Genomic DNA, 26,272 nt, shown 5'->3' with positions numbered 1-26,272 from the left:
GCTCTCACGTAAAAATGTTACATGGTCGTGGGTAGAACTGCACCAGAAAGAATTTGAAGTTCTTAAGCAGAAAATTGCTACCCCACCAACATTAAGGTACTATGATGTTAGAAAACAAGTAATGCTTTCCTGCGATGCTTCAAAATTTGGTTTAGGTGCAGTTATGCTTCAAGAAGGCAGGCCAGTAGCCTGTGCATCTAGAACACTTACCCAGACTGAGATGCAGTTTGCCCAAGTTGAGAAGGAACTTTTGGCAATAGTGTTTACATGTCCCAATTTTCATAATTCTATGTGGTCGAGATATTCAGATTAAAACCAATCACCCTTTGGTTATTATTTTAAAGAAGCCTATGCATTCAGCTCCAGCGAGATTGCCGAGAATGATTCATAAGTTGCAAAAGTGCAACTTCAAAATGGTCTGTACGAAAACAAGCAAACTTCTTTATCTGACTGATACCTTATCCAGATCGCTCAGAATAACAACGGAACAGCTTGGCAGAGAATTTTGACTTTGATGTCATGAAACTGCATAATGTTTCCACCACAAGACTTGATGAGCTCTGACATCATACAGTGACTGATACAGTTTTGCAAAAGCTCAGTCACTACATCAATGTTGAATGGCCATCAAAGCAATCTAGTGTACCACCCAATGTGCAACCTTACTTTCCTTACAGAGATGAGTTGTTGGAAGATGGCATTATTTTCAAATGTCCTAAATTGTTGTTCCTGCTTCCTTACAATCAGAGAATATCCAGATTTTGCATCGTGGTCACCCACGTTCAGAATCTACTAAGAGAAGGGTGAGAGGACGTGTGTTTTGGACTTCTCTAGCGAAATACATTGATAGAGTTCTTTCTTCCTGTTCAGTATGTAATAGTACTAAACCGCATTTGCAAAAAGAACCACTTCAGCTAAGTCAACTCCCTGAATTACCTTGGTCAATAGTAGCTACTGACTTATTTGAGTGGAACAATCAACATTGCTTAGTACTGGTAGACTCTTATTCGAATTGGTTTGAGATCACTCTACTACCTAATCTAACTTTTACTACAGTCATTACTAAGTTGAAATGCCATTTCTCAGTCCATGACATTCCACAGAAATTAATCTCAGACAATGGTACCCAATTTACCAGTCAGTTGTTTCAGAAATTTGCAAGAGAGTGGGACTTCGTACATGTTACTAGTAGTCCAGAGTATCCGGAATCAAATGGACTTGCTGAAATTGCAGTACAGAGTGCAAAGCAATTACTTGAGAAGTTAAAGCGCGATAATACCAATGTGTTTTTGAATTTACTCTGTCTCAGAAACATACCCTGTGACGATATACTTGGCTCACCTGTTCAGAGACTTCTATCCAGGCAAACCAGGACAACATTGCCCATCAATTCTAGTTTATTGAGGCCTAAAGCTAAAAACAACAAAGCCATTAGAGCCCAGTTGTTTAAAAAAGCGTTCTTTTCAAAAGTCCAGCAATGACAAATCGAGCAGATTTGTTAGTCTGTTGAAAAAAGGAGACACAGTGAGGATACAAACAGCAAAGGCTTTCGACCGGTTTGGTCAAGTAATGAGTATGTATGTGTAGAGCCGAGAACCTATTTTGTTAGATGCGAGGGTGTGGAGTACAGGAGAAATCGCAGATATCTTCCCGTAGCAGAACCGATATCACAGCATTGCTCCTGTGTTAAAGACTCCTAACTCTCAGAGCAGTCCAGATGATATTCCTGTTCCAAAGCGTGTCCGGACTCCTGATGCTGTTTAGGCAGATGATCCCAAGGTTTCTAAGACTTAACAGTCAGCAGAGGCAATCCCGTTTGCTAAACCAGATCCCAAATTTTATGTCATACAATATAGCCACATCTCAAAGCCCAGTGTGAAATACACAGCAAGTTGGACATGTTTTATATATATATATATATATATATATATATATATATATATATATATATATATATATATAAAATACTTAGCTTTGTGTAATTGCATGATGAAAATTATTCCTGTGTAAATTAAATATTTATTAATATCTGTGACAATGCCTGACTCATTTCTCAAAGAGGGAGGATGTAGAATATGTACTGTACCTTTAGGAAGCTTTTCTGAAGTCTGCATGTGCGTATAAATTCCAAGCATATGTTAATTTCAGTGCCATTTTGAAGGTGCAGCCATGATGTTAACATTTATATGCATGATAGCTAGTTTGCTCATAAGTTAAAGTTACTTAGCTTCGTTTATGATGTGTTTGTTTATAGTAAAGCTGCTTGAACAAGAACCTGCAAGTTTGCCTGTTTCTTCCTGACTTGGCAAGCGACAGTACTGTACTTGTTTCTCTAGCCATTTAGGAGTTAGCTTACTCAAAATCATAGTTTGAGCTGACCACAGATAGTGATGAAGCTTCGGTTCAGATTACAGTTTGGAATTCAAAACAAGTTTCCCTGCTTTAAAATACTTCTCCTTCCATAGCATGAATTTGTAACGGCTCATCCTTAAAGATGTTAGATTCCAACACTCACACACAGACTACAAGGTTTTCTACATTAGTTTTTATCCCCCCTCCATTACAAGGAAAGATTGTCACTGGATGTCAGGCTTGGTTCTGTCAAAAAAAATATATATCAAATTCTTGATAGAAAATTCAGAATGCTGTTCCGCCATTGGGTTCTTCCCCTTCCATTTAGTTCCTGATGGGCTCAGAGCAGTAGCAATTCACCTCTTTGTAGTTTAGGCTGTCCATTGCTCCCAGGATATTTATCAGATACCTCTCTGACCACTTGTAGAAATCCCCCCCCCCCCCCCAAAAAAAAAAAAACACATGTACCCTCCAGGGCTTTTCTGAACACCAAGAACTAGCTAATGCATTTCTTAAAAGGGGGGGGGGCAGCTCCTTTAGCTGGTTTCTTTTCATTGATTGTGACTGTCCTTTTCATGACTGTAAGAGTCGGTATAACTGCATCCCCTTTGCAGTCTTCATGGTCCTTAAAAAGTCTGCATACTTTAGTGTTACTTGCACAACATGCAGTACCAGCACCTGCATCCTTTAGAGAGGATTATTGCCTTTATCCTGTGATTTTCATGGAGCTTCACTGGTTGACTTCTCAAGTGAAGGCCAGTCCAGGTGTGGCCTTTGTGGAAATCAGAGGAGCATAATCTGATGACAGATGCTTCTGATCAGGCCTGAGGAGAGCATACAGGGGACTTAAAGGTATTGAGTTTCAGACACAAGAAAGAGATGTGTACTGTGTCAGAGATGGTAGACCTAAATTTTGCACCGTTGATGTTAAGATCAGTGTTATGCCCAGGTGTTCTGTGTGTAATTACAGACAGAACTATGTTGATGTAGTACATAAACAAGGGAAATGTCTCCTTTTATTAATTGCGCAGGTTAGCCTTGATGGCATGAAAATTGGCATCCAGTGTCTTGTTTAAGCACAAAGCATCCTATTGACCTGGAACATTTTAGGAGACCAGTTGAGTAGGTCAGCATGGAGGCTTGACCCAAAATTCTTTCCTGAAACAAACAGGATTCGGGGGCCCCACCACTGATGGCCTCGATTGTTCCATAGTAAACTTTCCATTTTCCCAGTTCTCCTCATTACCCATGCAGAATGACTTTTAAAAGTGTGCTTTCTCCAGGCAGTAGAATAGAGGCCTTTACACATTCTGCTATCTCACATCTCACGTTATGTAAAGTAATTCAAGAAAAAGCCATTCTGATTCTGCTGGTGCCTGTCTGGCCAAGGCAGCCTTGGTTCTTCCTTTGCAAGTAATTGAACAATGAGGTCCCAAAAATCCTGAGTCATCTCTGCCCCCCCCCCCAATCTTGTATTGCCACAGCAGGGGTCACTGATGTACCTAATCTGAAGAGCACCTTGCATTTTGCAAAATACATCTCTGATGCCACAGTGTAAATACTTTACTGCAGGAGATCCTGTGGATCCAGAAAGAAGGCAGGATTTCCATTACTAGGAAACCTGTTCTAGCAAGTGTTCTAGGTTCTTAGCCTGGTGTAAATCCAAGAGCTTCTAACTTTTAGGGGCGCCACAGTTCATCAACCTGTCCTCTTGTCACTCAACATTGTTTGAGAAGGGGCTTTCTTCATTATATAAGGTACATCTTTCTGCTGCTTTGTGTGTCTTAACTATTTGAACCCATCATTGACTACTTGTACCCTCAATAATACATTTTCTGAAGGGGTATCTACATATGATACTACTCAAACAATTGCCTCCACCATGGGACCTTCACTTTATAACAGAAAAGCTGGTAATTGCTCTCTCCCTGAACTATCAGCATCTGCTTATGTAAAGTCTTTCATAGAAATTTTTTTTTTTTTTTTTTTTTTTTTTTTGCCATCACCCCAGCCAGGAAAATCTTGGAGCTTACAAGCCCTTGTGTGCAAACTGCTTCTGTGGCCTTCTCCATGGATAAGGGGCCCTTAGGAGTAGTCCTCCATTTTATTTGTTTTATTTGACATTTGTTTACTGGAAAAGTTTGACTGGGTCAGTATAGGGCCCATTTTCAGTGGAGGCCCAGGGAGAAAGCTCCACAAAATAACATTACAAGTTTAGTAACAATGTTATATAAGTGATGCAGTTAAAGTTCCATTTCAAAAGTATGCACGTGCTTTCGACACACAGGACTAAAATGATTGAACTTTAAAGTGGAAAATCTGAAATAAAATTAAAAGTGTAGCTCCATCAAGTCGAGTTACCAGTTTCTTTTTCAAACTTCATAACAAGAAGCAAAAGGTGTTGCACCTTTTACAGTGGATATAGAAAGTGTAAACACCCATGTTAAAATGCCAGGCTTTTGTGATAAAAAAATGAGACCACAATAAATCATTTCAAAACTTTTCCCACCTTTAATATGACCTATAACCTGTACAATTCAACTGAAAAACAAATCTGTTGGGGGAAGAATGTAAAAAAATAAAAAAATGTACAATAAGCTGGTTGCATAAGTGTGCACACCCTTAAACTAATACTTTGTTGAAGCACCTTTTGATTTAATTACAATATTCAGTCTTCTTGGGTACACACCTGCCATCAATTAGAGACTCTGACTAGCCCCAGATAAAGTTCAGCTGTCCTAGTAGGATTTTCCTGACATTTACTCAGCTGCCTGCTATAGCAGAAGTCATGGTTCAGAGAGAGCTTACAAAGCATCAAAGGGATCTCATTATTGAAAGGTATCTGTCGGGTGAAGGGTACAAAAAAATTTCCACATCATTGGATATACCATGAAACACACTGACGGCAGTCATCAAAAAGTGGAGAAAATATGGGACAACAGTGACGTTGAAAAGAACTGGACGGCCCTCCAAAATTGATGAAAAGACTAGATGAAAATTGGTCAGGGAGGCTGCCAAGAGACCTACAGCAACACTAAAGGACCTGCAGGAATTTCTGGCAAGTACTGGTTGTGTACTACATGTGACAACTATATCCCATATTCTCCATATGTCTGGACTATAGGGTAGGACTGCAAGACGAAAGCCTTTTACACAGAAAAACATCCAGGCCCAGCTAAATTTTGCAAAACAATACATAGTCTCCTAAAAGCTTTTGGGAAAATGCGTTATGGTCTAATGAGACCAAGGTTGAACATTTTAGCCACAATTCCAAAAGCTACGTTTGGCGCAAAAACAATATTTCGCATCACCAAAAGAATACCACCCCCATGGTGAAGCTTCGTGATGGCAGTATCATGCTTTGGGGTTGCTTTTCTTCAACTGCAACTGGGGATTTAGTCAAGGTGGAGGGAATTATGAATAGTTCCAAATACCAGTCACATTTGGCCTAAAACCTTCGGGCGTCTGCTAGAAAGATGATGATGAAGAGGAATTTCACTTTTCAGCATGAGTGTGACCCCAAGCATACATCCAAATCAACAAAAGAATGGCTTCACCAGAAGAAAATTGAAGTTTTGGAATGGCCCAGCCAGAGCCCAGACCTAGATCCAATAGAAAATCTATGGGTGACCTAAAGAATGCTATGCACAAGAGATGCCCTCGCAGTCTGACAAATTTGGAGCACTTTTGCAAGGAAGAGTGGGCAAATATTGCCAAGTCAAGATGTGCCATGCTGATAGTCTCCTACCCAAGAAAACTGAATGTTGTAATTTAATCAAAAGGTGCTTCAACAAAGTATTAGTTTAAGGGTGTGCACACGTATGCAACCAGCTTATTGTATGTTTTTTATTTTTTATATTTTTTCCCCTAACAATTTTGTTTTTCAATCGAATTGTACAGGTTATAGGTCACATTAAAGGTGGGAAAAGTTTTGAAATGATTTATTGTGGTCTCATTTTTTATATCACAAAAAACTGGAATTTTAACATGAGTGTGTACACTTTTTATAGACTGTAGTTGTATATAGACAGCTTCAGTTCTTCCTAGATACGACCCATGGTTTTAGGAAGACTAATCAATTATCTGATGGTGTTAATCTTCTTTCCATTCATCACTGATAGGTTTGGTTCCGAGCCCTCGGAACTGAGTCTGCCTTATACCAAGCTCGCACCAGCCAAAAAAACTCTTAAGCTAAATTACCTCCGATCTCATTTGCCGCATAGCCACGTTTCAGCCGAGCTCTCAGCTAAGTGGAACTTTATTTGATATTTGTATGAAAAGTTTTTGATATCTGCATATTTTATTATGCGAATAGTATTTCTAGTGTTTTTTCTTCTCTCTAACCTTGTTTTTTTCCTTTTTACTCTACCCATTGTTACGGTTGGTAATCATTCAGGTACCATTGTTGGTACGGCCTTTCCTCCCTTACCCTTGCGGTATTTCTTCAATACCATAGCTGGTATTGTCTTTCCTGTTTAACCTATTATCTTTGGCTTTTAGTAGGGTGTTTCTTTTCTCTTTACATACCACTGAATTAGTATAATTCTGACTTTCTTGAATGGTTGACTTTATTATAGTTGGATTATATGGTTGGCCTGTGGTTTCTTTCTATCAAGATGTCGGTTAAGAGGGGTACTTCAGGTTTTAAGCATTGTGCTTCATGTAATGGCAAGTTACCTAATAGTGATTCTCACAATGACTATGTATACTGTTTGGGAGTGCCCCACCTTTCTGGTGCAGCCTCCGTCTGATATTTGTCAGAGTTTCAGCCAACGCACTCTTAATGAGCGCAAAAATAAACTAATTCTGAAAGGGTTATTCAAGTCTCCCTTCTCAGAAGCCATTTCTGCGATGGAGATCTCAACCCCTCCTACTAAAGACAAAAAGAGATCCCACTGTGTTCCCTCCCCACCATCGGGTGATCAGGGCAAGCCTGAGAAACCAAAGGTCCCAAAGTTATTCTCTGAGCATAAATCTGCCTCTACAGCTCCGTCTTCCTCGGCTCCGAGCATCTCGAAATCTTCAATACTGGTGCTAGTTTCGGCACCGGTCATAGACCTTACTACGCCTATTTCACCTTCAGCACCTGTGGCCACTTCAGCTCAGGGCACACTTTCGACTACTTCGTTAGTTTCCATTTTGGAGCCGACCGTTTCGGCTCAGAGTGCCTCTTCGGGACCAAGCGCTGTACCGACTTGACTGGATTTGACCCCTTTACTTCCGGTCTCGAAACTAGAGACTTTGGTGCCGCAGACCTTGCACCACAGACCCAATACTCCCCTTCCATAGATCCGTTTCTGGGCCAGGTGTATAGCCCTTTCATTGAACATCCTGAGTCCCCATCCGGAGTATCCACTAGATCCACCAGGAGCCTGTCGGAACATGACATGGTGCGTCTTGTGGACCAGCTGTTAGCCAGGAGGATCTCCACACTTTCTAAGACCGATTCACCTGCAGGACTTGGCTTGACCTATCCATGGACTCCATCTTACACTCCTCATATGACCATCTCAGATGTTCGTGTTTCACTGTTGCAGTCATTACATTTGGGTAATCTGCTGGCAGGTTGCCCTCAGTCGGCCTGATTAACAAAGTCTTGGGTCCTGCGTCGGTTGCTGTCCCTTCTTCCATGACGTCAGGTCGTCACGGGTATAAAACATGCAACCAACGCCATTACATCATTCTTTATTGCCACGTGGTGCCTGATGCAGAAGCAGTTTGCAAGTGCTGATCGGCCGACTCCTGAAATTTTTGTTTTCAGAACCAAAGTCTTCAACTAAAAGCTAAATACCCTGTTGGGGAAACATTTTCTTGCTCCTTTCCGATGTCAGTAAAAGTTAATAATTGTGTTACTTGCGGGAAGCAAATACCTCATAAGGATTTTCATTTGTACTGTATTCCTTGCCTAGGCCCTGACCACGATGTACCTTGCTGTCGGTTTTGTGCTTTATTTAATCAGCGCACTATCCGTCTGTACATTTTTGCTTTAAAATATTTCGGTTCTCAGTTTAATTATCCAGAAATGACATCTGTTAGCAATCCGACTACCGGAATACCGAAAAAACGCAAAGAAAAAGAGACAGGCCATTGAGGTCCAAAATTGCAGACGACGCTTCTAAGCCAGTCACCAGTTTGCCAGTACTCAGTGAGGTGCTTTCGCAGCCCCTGATACCCGCAACTTCTGAGTCGCAGGCCTCTACTGAGACCCATTCGGAGTCTGGTATGCCGCGAGATACTTCACATATGGAACCCGCGGATGTCTCTACCTTGGATGGGTCTAGAGCCGCTAAACAGGCACGGGCTTCTGAGGGTGTATTCAGGCCTAGAGACTTGCATATTAAACAGACTCCAACTTCAGTGCTAAGGCTTAAATCTCGATCTATTTCTGAAAAACCGACGCCCAGGCCAGATGTTTAGGCCCCTGTGCCTAAAAAACAAATGAACAAAATGGCTGAAGAGTTAATTACTCTAATCAGGGATAGTCTGCCCCCCCCCCAAGAGGCCTAGAATTGAATTTGACTATGAATCCTCTGAACAGGACTCTATTTCTTTGACTCTTCTAATGATCTGGATTTGTCCATACCTACTTATGAGGACTCTGATGCAGAGGATTCCATTCCCTCTGCTTCTCCGCCTGAGGATTTCTCTTTAGGGGAAACTTTACATACCTTAAGGGAGCATTTCCACTGGGAAAGTCAGGATTTCTCTGAATCCAAAAAGAGGCTTAGGGATTTCCTTCTTCCTCAGCATAGGCCTTTGGGCTATACCTCCTGTAGTAGATGTTGTTGTCGTGTTTTCGGAATCCAGTATGGCCCCTAATTCCTTGCCTCCAGCCCCTATCAAACCAGACAGGTACTACAGGGATGTTCATCGTGTTTCACTGTTGCAGTCATTACACTTGGGTTATCTTGCTGGCAGGCTACCCGCAGTCAGCCTGAATTCCAAAGTCCTGGTCCGGCATCTGTTGCTGTCGCCTCTTCCCTGACGTCAGTGTGTCAGGGGTATAAAAGATGCAGCCAACGCCATTTTCTTCAGGCTTTCTTGCCGCGCGGTGCCCGAAGCAAAAGCAGTTCGCAAGTGCCGGTCGGCCGACTCCTGAGATTTTTGAAATCGAATTTCAGATCCGAAGTCTTCATTAAAGCTAAGTACCCCATTGGGGAAACTTTTTTCTTGCTCCAGACCGATGTCAGAAAAAGTTAACAGTTGTATTTCTTGTGGGAAGCAAATACATCATAAGGATTTTCATTCTTACTGTATTCCTTGCCTAGACCCTGACCACGACGTTGCTAGCTGTCGGTTTTGTGCTAGATTTAACCAACGCACTATTAAGCGTCGGTACGATTTTGCCTTTCATTACTTTGGCCGGATTTAATTATATAATGCCGTCAGAACAGCCGACAACCGGAGTTTATAAAAAGCGCAAGGAAAAGGACAGGCATCCGAGGTTCAAAACCGACGAGGCTTCCGCTAGGCCAGTCGCCGGTTCTCAGTGAGTCGCTTTCACAGCCCCTGGCGCCTGCTACCTCAGAGCCACAGGCTGCTTCCGACTCCCATATGGAGCCAACTAGGCCTCTGGTTACTCAAGGTATTGGACACTCGGAAACAATTCCCTCAGATGGGTCCGGAGCCGCTGAGCAGCCATTGGCTTCTGAGTGTGTTTTCAGACCTACACAGTTATATGTCCAGCCAACCTCAGCTTCAAGGCAAAGACTAAAACAGCTCTAAAGACAAACAAGTACAGCATTCTCCTGGACAGTCTTCCATGCCTAAGAAACAGATGCTTAAAATGGCCGAAGACCTAATTACTTTGATCAGGGGTTCCCATCCCCCTCCTAAGAGGCCTAGGCAAGAGACAGAATATGACTCTTCAGATCAGGTTTCCATTTCCTCTGACTCCTCTTCTGAACAGGGATAACTCTCTTCCTCCCTATGAGGATTCTGATGCTGAAGAATCTATTCCTTCAGCCTCTCTTCCTGAGGATTATTCTTTTGGGGAAACCCTTCATACCATGAGAGAGCACTTTCACTGGGAGAGCCAAGATTACTCAGAATCTAAGAAAAGGCTCAGAGACTTTCTTTTACTACCTCAGCACAGACCTCTTGCTATTCTACCTGTTCTAGACATTGTAGATGTATTTTCAGAGTCTAGCCTGTCTCCTGACTCTTTACCCCCTGCACCATTTAAGCCAGACAGATACTACAGAGTTCCAGATTCTCATAAATATCTATATAAAAACCCTGCTGCTGACCCAGAAACTATATCTCAGCGTCCCAAAGGGATCAAGGCTTCCACTGCAAAAAACCATGTCCCCTCTGATAGGGATTCTAGGGCACTGGACAGATGGGGGAAAAAAGTTTATACTTCTGCTACCTTGGCTGCAGGGGCTTTAAATTGTCAGTTTCATATGCTTAAATACCAGCAATACTTAATGTCACTGCTAAAACAGAAAATGTTGACAAATTCTGAATGTTCTGAAAACAAGGAAATGCAGGATTTATTGCATGCAGCTGAACAAGTGGGAAAGCATACTTTGCAATGTGGTTTTGATTCACTGGAGGCCTCTTGCAGGGCCGCTGTTACAAGTTCTGTCATTAGAAGGCATGCTTGGTTAAAGGAACAGAATCTGCCTGATCATGTTAAAGCAAAATTATTGGATGCTCCATTACAGCATGATACTTTGTTTGGTGTTAAGGCAGAAGAGGTGTTAAAGAAAATGGAGGATAAAGCGAAATCTATGCAGACAGTTAAGGATTTCTTACAGGTACAGCCACCCAGATTTAGCAGAAACTGGCCTTCTAAGAATTGGTCCTTTCCAGTGTCAGGCCACAAAGAGGCAGATACAGACGCCCTAGAGGCAGATCCCAGCCCTAAGGCTCATACAGACCTAAACAATGGGGTGCTTCTACCTCCAAAAGCGGAGAAGACAAATCACAGCCATATAGGAAACAGTCCTGATGACTTTCCTCTGCCAATGCCAAGCACTTATCTTTTGGCAGCACCCTTGGGGGGAAAACTAGCACTTTTTTCACAAAATTGGCACATGATCACCCAGGACAAATGGGTCTTGAATATAGTGTCTCAGGGCTACAGGTTCCACTTTCACACCCTTCCAAAGACAAAAGGCATGCCAGACCTGCCACACAGTCAATGGGCAGAGGCACAAAAGCAAATTTCATCCCTCATGGACATGAGGGCTATTCAGCGAGTACCACAGCAAGAGCAGGGACAAGGATTTTACTCAAGACTTTTCCTGGTACCCAGAATGGACAAAGCCTGGAGACCAATACTGGACCTGTCTATTCTAAGCACTTTTCTGGACGTTCCAAAATTTAAAATGTTGACTCTGCAGCAGCTTCTGCCCATGCTGGGCAAGAAGGCTTGGCTTGTAACTTTGGACATCAGAGGCATACCTGCATGTCCCAGTCAGACAGTCTTGCAAAAGATACCTCAGATTCATAGCTGGCTGAATGCACTACCCATTCTCTGCACTGCCCTTTGGCTTATCTACTACGCCCAGGGTCTTCACAAAATGCCTGGCACCAGTAATTGCATTTTGCAGACAAAGAGGAATCCAAATATATCCTTACTTGGACGTCTGCCTTATTCAAGCAGAGAACAAGGACATTTTACTGAAGCATCTGGCGTTTGTAAAAAGATTATTAATTTGCCTAGGGTACACAGTAAACGAAAAGAAATCAAAACTGGTACCCTCTCAAGAGATAATATTCCTGGGTGCAAGCTTAAAACTTAAGACTGCAAACTGGGTGCTATAATAGAGTCTCCGGCCGACATGGAGATCCTCCAGAAGGGCCTAAATGAGACTGATGCATGGTGTCAAAGCCATGGCCTCACTCTAAATGCAAAAAAATGTGTAGTAATCCCCTTTGGAAAAAACAGAGTACCCGCAAACTACAACATAGGAGGTAATCCCCTGAAATCTGAAGAAGAAATAAGGGATCTAGGGACCTAAGTAGATAGTCAGCTTTCCTTTGATAACCATGTTGCCAAAGTGGTTAGAAAATCCTTCTATGTGACCCATCTGATCACGAAAGGGTTCGCATCAAGATCTAAGGATGTAATGGTGCCCCTCTACTCTTCCCTCATCAGACCCATTATTGAGTACAATGCACCAATTGGAATGTACCTGGCTAGACATCTCCAGCTGCTGGAGAGACCACAAAGGTACCTAACCAAGAGGATTACTGGCCTCAAACAGTTACCCTATGCAGCATTATTGAAAAAGCTAAGACTGTTCTCTGTTGCATACCGCTTTCTCAGAGGCGATCTCTGTCTAATGTACAGAGCCATGTCCAACCCAGAATTGTTGAACATGCTCCATCTTAGCAAAACCAAATCTACTCGAGCTACAACACTCTAGGGATATAAACCTCAACACAACAATGAATAGAACATGCTGGAGGGATAGATTCCCTTCGCAGAGACTTCCCTTATTATGGAATAGGGTCCTGATCTACATAAGACAGAGCCCCTCACTATCACTCTTCAAGAGGAACCTTGAAGAGTGGATGGGTAACAGAAAGTTCACACCAGGGATCACACCAACAGCACTAATAGATAGGGGCCAAGGGTACTAGCTGCTAGTACAAGGGTCTAGGGAACTACTAAAGGGGCGGTGAATACCGCACAACGTGGCTGGGCTAATATATGCCTTCGGGCAGATGGCCCAGTACCAACCTATGAACCTATAAATACAGCTGCCCAGATGGCTTATCTCACGCCAGACAAACAAAGGCAACTGACTTCTTACTTCGAAATGTTGGCAACAAAGACCCAGTTATCTGCAAGAAAAATTCTGCAGGCTTTGGGCTTCATGGCATCCTGCATTCTGCTAATTCCATATGCAAGACTGAATATGAGGAAACTACAATTGTATCTAAAAAGTGTTTGGACTCAACATTGCTAAAGCCTGGAAACCTTACCCTCATTCCCTGCCTGCAACAGGAGTTTTGAATATGGGCACAGGCCTGTCACCACAACAAGGGACAGCCATTCACTTTACCCACAGCCAGGCAGACACTAACAACAGATGCATCAGATTATGCCTGGGTGGCCCACATGGCAGGAAAATGTATTCAGGGCACATGGCCCGCAAGCCAAATGCATCTTCATATCAATCAAAAAGAGATGCTAGCTGTACAGAATGCCCTGACAGCCTTCAAGGATCTACTTCATCCAAGACAACTGCTGATAAAGACGGACAATACTACAGTCATGTGGTACATAAACAAGCAGGGAGGCATGCATTCTTACCCCCCCTGCAGACAAGCCATGACTTTGTGGAACACAGCATTGACTTATCAAGTACACCTGCAAGCACAATTCCTGCCAGGAAAGACAAATACTCTGGCAGACGAACTAAGCAGAAACCTCTTGGATCCTCATGAGTAGAAACTAGATCCACAAATTTTCAGCATAAGGAAATGGGGATGCCCAGACATAGATCTATTTGCCTCCCCTCACGACTGCCAACTACAGAGATTCTGCACAAGGACTTATCACAAACAAGCATGGAAAGTGGATGCTCTGTCATTCAGCTGGAAAACCCTTAAAGTATATGCCTTTCTTCCACTGCCTCTCCTCCCCAAGGTACTCCTAAAGGTCAGACAAGAGAAGCCAAAAATGATAATGATTATCCCAGATTGGCCATGCCAGCACTGGTACCCAATCCTAAAGCGCTTGTCTCAAGGCTCAGCCAGGACATTACCTCAAATTCCTCATTTACTGACGCAACAAAACAATCAGATCCTGTACAGCCAACTCAGAACCCTAAATCTGGCTGCATGGTGAATAATGTAACCATTCAGAACACACCTCTCGCTAAAGCAGTTATGGGTGTTATTTTGGAGGCCAGTAGGCCCAGCACCAGAAAATCTTATGCAGAAAAATGGAAGAGATTCTGTGCTTGGAACCAGGCACAAGGAATTGACACGCTTGTACCAAATATTTCTCAGATTTTACAATACCTAACTGAGATGCTGGACAAAGGCCTATCCTCATCAATTAAGATCCATGCCTCTGCCATTTCAGCTCATTACAATACGGAACCACCTATTTTTTCACATCCACTGCTAAGGCAGTACCTCAGAGGGGCCAAAAACATAAGACCTCCAAGGAGAGCGCCAATACCTGCATGGGACCTCAATTTTGTCTTGGAAAAGCTCACACTGCCTCCTTTTGAGCCAGCCAATACAGCTGTGATAAAATACTTATCATGGAAAATGGCTCTGCTCCTAGCAATTACTTCGGCAAGAAGAGTCTCAGAGTTACAGGCACTAATGACTGTGGAACCTTTTATTATTTTCCAGTCGGACAGGGTTTCTCTAAGGACAAACCCAACATTTATGCCTAAGGTAGTGTCCAGTGTGGCTCTCAGCCAAACCATTCGTTTGCCTACCTTTTATCCAAACCCCCAGAATAAGGGGGAGAGACTTCTGCATTCTTTGGACATACACAGACAGCTACGCTTCTACTTGGACAAAACTAAAGCTTTCAGAAAGACTGAGCAACTCTTAGTGGCATATGCTGCAGGATCGCAAGGAAAAGCTATTTCAAAGCAGACTATTTCAAAATGGATAGGCCACTGCATTTGTTTCTGCTATTCACAACATGGCAAATCAGTGCCTATGGGCATTAGGCCACATTCAACCAGAGCAGCAGCCACTTCAGCAGCCTTCCTCAGAGGAGTACCAACCAAAGACATTTTGGAGGCTGCAACTTGGACTTCAGTGCACACTTTTACAAAGCACTACCACTTACCTCTTTACTCTAAATCCAGAGCAGGCTTTGCCACTGCAGTTCTGCAGGGCCTCATAGCCACTCCTAATTCTATTTAGGCCCAGCCACCCAATCTCAGCTTTGGGATTCAACCCAAGTGTAATGACTGCAACAGTGAAGCACGATGAACATAGTACAGTTGTGTACCTACCATAAATGTAGATGTTTGAGTGTATTCATTGTTGCAGTCCAGGTTACCCTCCCACCATCCCCCTTTCTTTGCTGGGACTTATCTGTACTTCTCTTTTCTATACAACCTATGTGGTGTATTTGCTTGTAGATGAAGGTAATGTTTATGTTAGTGCATGCATTTTTACGGGTAGAATTTTTAGCCTACCCTTTTGGGGGCACCTGACATCTGAGGCAAGAAAAACTGAAGAAAATGGCATCGGCTGCATCTTTTATACCCCTGGTGCACTGACGTCAGGGAAGAGGCGACAGCAACCGACGCCGGACCAGGACTTTGGAATTCAGGCCGACTGCGGGTAGCGTGCCAGCAGGATAACCCAAGTGTAATGACTGCAACAGTGAATACACTCGAACATCTACATTTATGGTAGGTACACAACTGTACTTTCCCCGAGTCCCACAAATTCCTTTTCAAAAATCCTGTTGTGGACCCTGAAACCATTTCTCAGGGGCCCAAGGGCATTAAGGCTTCTACTGCAAAAAATCTTACCCCTTCTGATAGAGACACCAAAGCGCTGGATAGATGGGGTAAAAAGGTTTATACTTCTGCAACCTTAGCAATGAGGGCTTTAAACTGTCAATTTAATATGCTAAAATATCAACAGCATATCATGGGTCTGCTTAAACAGAAAATTATGTTGATTTCTGACTGTGTGGAGAATAAATATTTTCAGGATTTATTGCATTCAGCTGAACAAGTTGGCAAGCATACTTTGCAATGTGGTTTTGATTCTTTAGAGACCTCTTGTAGGGCTGATGTTACTGGGTCTGTGCTTAGAAGGCATGCTCGGCTTAAGGAGCAATCTCTGCCTGATCATGTCAAAGTAAAACCTTTGGATGCTCCTTTACAGCAGGACTGCCTATTTGGTAATAAGGCTGAAGTAGTTCTAAAAAAGATGGAAGATAAAGGTAAATCTATGCAAACTGTGAAAGATTTCTTACAAGTGCAACCTCCTAGATTTAGTAGGCATTGGCCTACTAAGAACTGGTCCTTTCCAGCTCCCTCCAGAGCGACTGCAGCCAAGCCCAGACATTCCAAAAGCACCAGGTTTCAGTCCCAAGGGACTTTCAGGAGTAAGCAGTGGGGTGCTTCCACTTCCAAATCTGGAAACAACAAGACACCACCCTATGGTAAACAGTCTCAATGACTTCCCTTTGAAATTACCAAGCACTTACTCTTAGCTGCCCCTTTGGGGGGGAAACTGGCTCTTCATTCAAGAAACTGGCAACTTATAACCCAGGACAAATGGGTTTTAAATGTAGTGTCCCAGGGATACAGATTTCATTTCCACACACTGCCAACTCCAAACAGGTGGCCAGAGGCTCAGAAACAAGTATTTTCCCTCCTAAACCCGGGGCTATTCAACTAGTACCAGAAGAGGAAAAGGGACAAGGTTTCTATTCCAGACTTTTCCTGGTACCCAGAAAAGACAAATCATGGTGTCCAGTTCTGGACCTGTCTACTCTAAACACCTTTCTGGACATTCCAAAATTCAAGATGCTGACTCTTCACCAGTTACTTAAAAGAGGCTTACCTGCATATTCCAATCAGGGAATCTTGCAGAAGATTCCTATGCTTCAAAGCAGGCTGTATGCGTTATCAGTTCTCTGCACTGCCGTTTGGCTTATCTACTGCGCCCAGTGTATTCACAAAGTGCCTGGCACCAGTAATTGCATTTTGCAGGCAAAGAAATATTCACATATATATCCATACCTGGACGATTGTCTAATTCAGGCAGAAAACCAAGCCATTCTTCTAAAACATCTGGCATTTATAAAAGGAGTTCTAACCTGTCTAGGGTACACCATAAACGAAAATAAATCTCAACTGGTACCCTCTCAAAAGATTACATTCCTAGGTGCAAGCTTGAATACAACTGCCCATGGCTTTCCTTACTCCAGAAAAGCAAATTAATTTGGTGACTTACTTTAAACAGGTGGCCACAAAAACCCTGCTATCTGCAAGGCAAATACAGCAAGCCTTGGGGTTAATGGCCTCCTGCATTTAATTCCATATGCAAGACTGCATGCGAGGAAACTTCAGTGGTACTTAAAAACTTTATGGAGTCAACATTGTCATTGTCACAGACTGGAAACAGTGATTCCTATCATTCCTTGCCTGCGCCTAGTGTTCCTATGGTGGGCAGAAGCCTGCCACCAAAGCAAGGGACTGCCATTCACACCACCCCCTGCCACCCAAACCCTAACTACAGACGCATCAGACTATGCATGGGGGGGGCTCATCTGGCAGGGAAGTGCATTCAGGGCAAATGGAGCCCAAATCAAATGCACCTTCATATCAATCAAAAAGAAATGCTAGCTGTACAGAATGCACTGACAGCCTTCAAGGACTACCTTCATCCAGGACATTTACTGATAAAGACAGACAACACCACAGTTATGTGGTACATAAACAAGCAGGGGTGTACACATTCTTACCCCCTATGCAGACTAGCCATGGCATTATGGAACATGGCCTTGAGCTACCAAGTGCAACTACAAGCTCAATTCCTGCCAGGAAAGCAGAATGCCCTGGCAGACGAACTAAGTGGAAACTCATGGGCCCTCACAAATGGAAACGGACCACAGATTTTCAACATGTTGACACGCAAATGGAGGAGCCCAGACATAGATCTTTTTGGCCTCACCCCAGAACTACCAGTTGGACAATTTTTGCACAAGAACTCATCACAAAAAAGCCTGGAAAGTGGATGCTCTGTCCTTCACCTGGAAAAACCTATCAGGCTATGCCTTTCCCCCTCTCCCTTTGCTCTCCAAAGTTCTACTAAAAGTCAAACAGGACAAACCAAAAATTATTTTGATTGCTCCAGACTGGCCTCGCCAACACTGGTACTCACTCCTGCGCAGTGTGTCACACATTTCTCCATGGCGCCTGCCTCAGATACCTTCCTTATTGTCTCTGCAGGAGAACCAAATTCTACACCCTCAGCTCCAAACTTTGAATCTTGCAGCTTGGCTAATCATTTAAATTCCCCCTTAGCATCCCTCAGCAAACCTGTGATGGATGTAATTTTGGAGGCGAGAAGACCTAGTACTAGAAAATGTTATGCTGACAAATGGAAAAGATTCTGTACCTGGAATCAATCTCAAGGGATGAGCACAGCAGTGCCCAGTTTACCTCAGATTTTGCAATACTTAACTGAGATACTTCACAAGGGCCTGTCTTTTTCTTCCATAAATATCTGTGCCTCAGCCATTTCAGCTCATTACAACACAGACCCCCCCCCCCCCGTCTCTCATCCTGTTCTAAAGCAGTATCTTAGAGGGGCCAAAAAGTTTGAGACCATCCAGGAGAGCTCCAACCCCTGCCTGGGACCTTAACTTTCTATTAGAGAAAATCACTCTACCTCCTTTCGATCCAGCTGCAACTGCAGACTTAAAATTTCTTTCCTGGAAAACAGCCTTCCTTTTAGCAATCACTTCAGCTAGAAGGATATCTGAATTACAGGCCCTTATGGCAGTGGAGCCTTTCATCATCTTTCATGCGGACAGGGTGTCACTCAGGACCCAATCCATCATTCATGCCCAAGGTGGGATCCAGTGTGGCTCTTAATCAGTCCATTAATTTGCCAACTTTCTTTCTCAATCCACAGAACAAGGGAGACCAGATTCTGCATTCATTGGACGTACACTGACAACTTAGATTCTACTTGGACTGGACTAAATCTCAAAGAAAATCTGAACTGCTGGTAGCATTTGCTGCAGGGACAGAGGGGAAGGCTATTTCAAAGAAAACTATTTCTAAATGGATAAGCCATTGTATTCATTTCTGTTCTAAGCACCATGGAAAACCTATCCCCCAGGGGATCAGATCTCATTCCTCCAGGGTTGCATCTACTTTAGCAGCCTTTCTCAGAGGTGTTCCTACCAGGGTTATTCTAGAAGCTGCTACCCGGAGTTCAGTTCATACTTTCACCAAGCATTATCACTTACCACTTTTCTCTAAATCCAGAGCTGGCTTTGCCACTGCTGTATTGCAGGGCCTTACAGCTGTTCCTAATGCTGTATAAATCCATCCTCCCAACCTTAGCATTGGGAATCTACCCAAATGTAATGACTGCAATAGTGAAACACGAACATAGTACATTTGTGTACACTTACCATAAATGTAGATGTTCGTGTGTATTCACAGTTGCAGTCCTGGTTACTCTCCCTCCAGCCCCCTGTTTTTCTTTTACTGTATCTCTTCTTTCATTTACTATGCTTAAAGGCCTTTTTGTTGTATTTGCTTTTGTTTGGAGGTATATTTTTGTGTTTCTAATTATATGTATTTTGCTCCCCATTTGGGGGGCACCTGACATCTGGGGCAAGAAAAACTGATGTAAGCGCGTCGGCTGCACGTTTTATGCCCCTGACGTCATGGAAGAAGGGACAGCAACCGACGCAGGACCTAAGACTTTGTTAATCAGGACAACTGAGTGCAACCTGCCAGCAGATTACCCAAATGTAATGACTGCAACAGTGAAATACACTTGAACATCTGCATTTATGGTAAGTGTACACAACTGTACTTTCCAAAGCCTTCTCCGACATCCATCATGGAACCCATCACCTCAGTGTCTACAGTGCGCCTCACTATGGCTCCGGGTTTTCCCCTTTGGTCTTCGGTTCCCTCTAAGCCGGCCTTTCCTCAATGTGGGGGTTGGGGGAACGGGCGCTTTGGCCAGTGGCACAGAGCTATCTTTCTCCTCGGTTCCATCATCTGTAACGATAGCCATGTCTGCTCCGATCCTGCTTGAGGCTCCACCCATGGGGGGCGGTTCATCGAAGCAGGGTGTGACCCTGGTCCCGAGGTTGTCTTTCTCTCTTCCAGGCTCCCATCCCTAACCTCCTTGAAGGCCTTGGGATAGAGCCGAGACGTCAGAGTTTTATTGTACCTAATAAATCTTTGGAATACGCTGGCTGGTTGTTTTTTTCTTTTGTTCCAGTTCTTCTTTGGTTTTTGGATTCCCATCCCTAACCTGCCTTCCATGCAGTGGAGAGGGCTCTTGCTTCGGAGTAGCACTCCTCTGATGTCGGAACCCTAGTTTTCACCCCATGAGCTGCAGCTGTTACAGACCATCCCCCCAGGACACCGGGCAGAGAAGCCGCAGGACACCCCCTGTTCAGGGTACCCGCTCTTCCGAGTCCTACTCAGAGACTCCCACTGAGGAGCCCCCTTGAAAGAGGACATGCAAGAGGAAGCACATGGACTCACCTGAGGAGTCCTTAATTAAAGACAAGGACTATGATGCTAAAGGGTCCCCGCGGTCACCTCCTGATGTCTCCTTCGGAGAGATCCTGGAAATGTTAAAGCATAGAGGTGAGTGGAAGCCCCCTAACCCTTTGTCTGAGGAGTCTGTGTTCCTGCAGGCTTTCCGCACCCGGCCTTCTACCTCGTGGGTGAACCTGCCTGCCGAAGAACTTGTCCAGCTTCATTGTGCAGCTCACTTGGAAGAACCCAGATTCCATTGAGGCGATCCCTGGGAGACAAGACAAAATTCTTTCCTCTCACGAGGAGAAACCCCATTGGTCCAAAGGGTTACCAGTTGATGCTGTTGTGGTGGTGGCAGCCATGAAAAAGGACTTGGCTGAGGAAAGTCTCACTGTCCACCCACCCAACAGGGTGTCCCGGGCAGTGGACAGACTTGGGAAGTGTGTGTATCTATCAGGACCTTTGCTGTATGGTCCCTGAATTATTTGGCACATGTCACAAGGCTCCAGAGGGACTTTATCTGCAAACTCTGAGACACTCACAGGACAGTTGTCTGACGAGGTCAGGACAAAGTGGCCTCACAGCTCGCAACCCTGGAATCAATATCCAACTCGTCCATGAGGTTGCTGTCACATGCGACCTAAGGGGTGGCTAGAGCAGTAGATTCGGGCATTGTCATGAGGCGTCATGCCTGGGTGCGCATTTGTGACCTCTCAGATCTCTTTAAGTCTTCCTTTCTAAATGCTCACATTGAAGCTTCGTCCATTTTTGGTTCCAAAGTAAAGGAGACACTAGCCAGGTGCGAGCAAGATGGAAAGACCATGTCTGCCATAGGCCTACGGTTTACCAACCCTCAACGTACCTTCTGCAGGAATCAGAGGAGTGGAAAAATATGGCACAAAAAATTTCAGGGTCCATTCTGTGCTGCACATGGTGTTGATACCCCCAGGGGCAAAGGGGGTAACAATTCCGGAAGATGCCCCTATAGAGGCTGGAGGGGGTCCTCGTAACCAAGGCTCCAGAGATTCTTTTTATGGACAGCCTTACCAGCGCTGCTGAGGAGCAGCCAGATTGCTTACCTCTGGAAGCAGTCGGGGGTCGTTTCTCTCTGCACCAAGCTGCCTGGCAATCTAGCACCACTGATCGTTGGGTGCAGAGCATCATTGCCAGAGGTTACACCATTCACCTTTCTTGTTAACCAAACCTTCCAAGGAAACTTCCCGATGTTCCACCCAGTCAAAGGGAAGAAGCAGCTTCGGAGATTATAAAGCTGTGTCAAAAAAATCTCATCCAACCAGTCCCACCAGACCAGGGCGGATCTGGATTTTACTCTATTCTTTTTGGTGCCAAAAAAGACAGGGGACTGTAGACATATTTTGGATCTCAGCAGCTTAAACAAGTCTGTCACCCAAACCAAATTCTGAATGGTCACGGTTCAGTCCATTCTTCACTTTTTAAGATAAGGTGATTGGATGTGCTCAATAGATCTCTGGGATGTTTATTACCACATCAAGATGGACAAATGCTCCAGGCGTCTGCTTCGCTTCTGGCTAGGAGCCAGTCATTACCAATTTCGTGCCCTGCCGTTCGGTCTCTCTGCAGCCCCCAGAGTGTTCACGAAATGCATGGGAGTGGTCACAGCTCACTTGAGACTAAAAGGATTCCGGGTGTTTCCATATCTGGACGACTGGCTCCTCACCGCCCCCACCGAGCATCTTTTGGTAACAACACTGCATTATACTCTCTCTCTGGCAAAATTGTTGGGAATAACAATACCTTGGGAGAAATCAAACCTTACTCCTACACAACAAATAGAGTTCATTGGAGCAGTGTTCAATACTCAGTCCTGCCTGGTATCACTCCCAATGTACAGACTCTACTGATTGAGGCTTCATCTCCGAGTGATACTCTCTCAAACAGAAATCTTCGCAAGGGAAGTTCTTCAGGCCCTAGGATCTATGGCAGCTTCAATCCCAATAGTGCCTCTAGCAAAGTTGCTTATGCAGACCCTGCAGTGGCTCCTTCTTTGTCAATGGTTCCCAAACTATCACCCCCTTGTTTACCAGATTCGTGTAACCATGTCCTGCAAACAAGACCTTTGGTGGATGAGGCCAGACGCAGAACTTTGGAATTGCCCATTTCCCCTTAGCCCACAGCCATTGTGACCATGGATGCTTTCCTGATCGGATGGGGGGCCATTTCCAGGGAAAGACTGTCGAAGGCACGTGGTCCACCTTAGAGGCCCACCTGCGTGTCAGTGTTCTGGAACTGAGAGCTGTGCTGTTAACGTTGCAGGCTGTTCATTCGGCTCTTCCTTCCGGGACAATTGCAATTCACTCAAGACAATATGTCAGTGGTCTGGTATATCAACAAGCAAGGAGGAACCAAGTCCTGCCCCCTATGTTGAGAAGCCATGAGTCTTTGCCAGTGGGCGATATCTTCCAACTGCTTTCTGACAGCAATGCATATCCCGGGGAGCTCCAACATAATTGCGGACAAACTGAGCAAATGCATCCTCATGCCTCCCGAGTGGTCTCTTAACCCTGAGGTGGCAACAGAAATCTTCAGCCTCTGGGACCAGCCTTGCTGCAATATTTTTGCCTCCCCATTGAACAAGTGCAGCAGCTATTTCGCCCTACTTCCCCCGGAGGGGAGTCACTGAGGGACGCTCTAATCCACAATTGGCCCGTGGGACTTCTCCTCCCATTCCCCTGATTCCTCAGTTTCTAAAGAGAGCTCTTCGGTTGAGATGCAAGGTGATCCTCATAGCCCCATTCTGGCCTCGACAAGTTTGGTTCCCCTTCCTTTGGTCTGTCTTAGTATAACCGCTGTGGATTCTGGACCCTCTACCAGATCTGATTACTCCCCCCCCCCCCCAAAGGGTTGAGTCACCCAAATCTGTCCAGTCTCAAGCTGACAGCTTGGTTTCTCCACGTCCACTAGGTGCCAGGCAAGCTAATCTCTCCTTGCCTGTTTGAAACATCATTCTGGTCTCTCATAAACCATCCACCAGAAGACTATATCAGGATAAATGGAAAAGGTTCTCCATCTGGTCCAAGGATAACATGCTAGACCCATATTCGGCTCCAGTTACTGCAGTGCTTCAATACTTGGCTAAGTTTTTTGATACTGGAGCCTCTGCCTCTATCGTACGAGTACATCTAGTGGCAATTTCCACAATGGTACAGATGGCACTCCTCTTATCTCTCTACGCCTGTGCAAAGCCTTCCTCAAAGGGACCTCTCATATTAGGCCTCCTGTCAGACAGCCCGTGGAACCATGGAACCTCACTCTAGTCCTTCATTCTTTGACTCTGCCGCTGGTTCAAAAGGTTTTAGTGTGACCTGAAGTTTTTGTCGTAGAAATCCTTGTTCTTGGTCGCCATCACGTCTGCCAGAAGAGTCTCTGAGCTGCAGGCATTGTGTATAAAGAGGCCTTATCTGGTGTTTCATAAAAGACAGCATCACTTCGGACAAATCCATCCTTCCTTCCCAAAGTTGTTTCTGAGTTCTCTCTAAACCAAACCATTGATTTACCAGCATTTTTTCCGAATTTTGCCAATAGAGGAGAGTACTGCCTTCACTCTTTCGATGTACATAGACAACTAAGGTTTTACCTAGACAGGACCAAACCTATCTGTAAATCGGAACAGCTTTTCATCTCCTTTTCTGGACTAAAAATGGGTGAGGCTGTTTCCAAGGTTACATTATCAAAATGGCTAAGGGACTACATACGTCTCATCTACTCCCTCAGTAATGAACCTATGCCAAAAGTTAAAGCTCACTCTACTAGATCTATAGCAACGTCTGTGGCTTTCCATTCCAGGGCTTCCATGGATGACCTCTGCGCAGCAGCTACTTGGGCTAAGCCTCATTCCTTTATCAATCATTACAAATTAGACTTGGTCTTCAGAGGGAGAGCTGCCTTTGGCTCAATGGTACTCAGGAATGTTCTTCCATAAGGGTCGCCCATGGACCTCAGGGTAGCTTAGGATTCTGTCCCATCAGTGATGAATGGAATGAAAATTAACAACATCAGATATAGAAGTTGTCTTACCATAACATTCCATCTGTGTTTTTCATCTTCTTTCATTCATCACTTCCCACTTTCCTTCCTTCTCCAAAGGCTCCTGGGGGATGCTTTGGGTCTAAGTGGTGCCCCTAGGGTATTTGCGCAGAAGGTGGCCTTGGATTTACTTCTCTTTCTCTAGCAAACTCGATCTGAGGTAACAGGGAGAAGGGCATTTTGGGTAGAGACTTAGCTCGAGAGTTTTTTTGGCTGGTGCGAGCTTGGTATTAGGCCTACTGTGTTATGAGGGCTCGGAACCGAACCCATCAGTGATGAATGAAAAGATGAACAACACAGACTGAACATTATGGTAAGACATAACTTCTTTTTTTGTTGTCTTCATACTGTGCAAAGAGATAAATCCATTTCTAAGCAAACCCTAGACAAACGGGCTTTGTTTATTTTGTTTTTTTTTTTTTTGTCACCACCATGTACTAAATGGACAGTGCAGACCTAATTCTAACAGGCAGCTCCTACAGTACCCTTTTCAGACACTTTGTTGCAGAAATTGTTTATGAGGCAGCTACATTGGAATTACATTTATACTTTTTGTAGGTGCTACAAGTAGGGACATTTTATAGCAGTAAGACTAGGTTTCACTGTGGCACTCCTGCAAGGCATTTCACTCCTTCATGTAGTGCTTTAGTACTGTTCCACACGTGAATGGTCATACTGCAGCTTTTACGTACAGTGATGAACATAGTACAGTTGTGCTACAGTACTCAAGATAATCATAAGATTACCTCTGCAGTATAGGCTCCCTCCCTCCACACTCTTACTTCTTGCATTATACCAGAAGTGAGGAGGCACACTCTCCTGCTACGTATGTCTCATGCTTACCCTGAGGTCAAGAAATTCCCTGTAGCGTACTGGGTAGGTAATTGCAAAACACTTGTTCTGTATAGCAAACAAAAAAAAAGATTTCACAAAAAAATGAAGGAAATGCAGGTACTTCCCTTCACTCTGCACCCTGCTGGCATCCGCACTGTGTTAAAGGGCTACTGAGAGTGGGAATTTCCAAAAGCTTTGCAAGTCAGGTTGGATACCTGGATGTCTGCCTTACTGCAGTAGTGGTCCTGCTTGCACATGTTTGTTCAGGTAACTGCACTTTCCTTTTTTCTGACCCAGTGCTCATTTAAAAAAAAAAAAAAAACTAGCTCAGTTAAAGCAACCCCATTCTTTTGCATTTATTTAATGATACTGCATTATTTTATAATATTATGGCAACTGCTTGTGTAGTGTGGGAACTTTTATAACATTGTAAGAACTACCTCAATTATTTTCCTTGTTTTCTTTCTGTATGAACAAATATTTAGAGCCACCAACCTGTTCTCCTGAACAGTTTACTTGTTCCACTGGTGATATTGATTGTATTCCACTGGCCTGGCGCTGTGATGGTTATTCAGAGTGTGCTGATAAAAGTGATGAGAAAAGTTGCCCGGTTTGCTCAGAGATGCAGTTTCGCTGTACCAGTGGTCAGTGTATTGAGATGTCCCTACACTGCAATGGTGAAGCGGACTGCCAGGACAAGTCTGATGAAAAAAACTGTGAAGGTAATACGTTTCATTTTTTCTTTTTATATTAATGTGCTTAAATTATTTTGAAGTTATATTTGGTACATGACTGTTGAAGCTAAAGTAGTGACAGTTTCA

At 44.0% G+C, this 26,272-nt stretch overlaps 1 protein-coding gene across 1 annotated transcript in view; it reads left to right on the top strand.

The window, feature by feature from the left end:
• The window catches only part of LRP6 (LDL receptor related protein 6), a 2,645,333-nt gene that overhangs the window by 2,177,182 nt on the left and 441,879 nt on the right, over positions 1-26,272 (top strand). Inside the window, exon 18 of the mRNA XM_044088131.1 lies at positions 25,937-26,173. Within this exon, the coding sequence (XP_043944066.1) occupies positions 25,937-26,173 (237 nt within the window). The remainder of the gene's footprint in view (positions 1-25,936; positions 26,174-26,272) is intronic.

The sequence above is a fragment of the Protopterus annectens genome, chromosome 11.part0, assembly GCF_019279795.1.
Source record: "Protopterus annectens isolate FY-2018-M chromosome 11.part0, PAN1.0, whole genome shotgun sequence".
NCBI lineage: Eukaryota > Metazoa > Chordata > Ceratodontiformes > Protopteridae > Protopterus > Protopterus annectens.
Note: the sequence above shows the minus strand (reverse complement) of the source record. Positions and strands in the feature narration are given on the sequence as shown.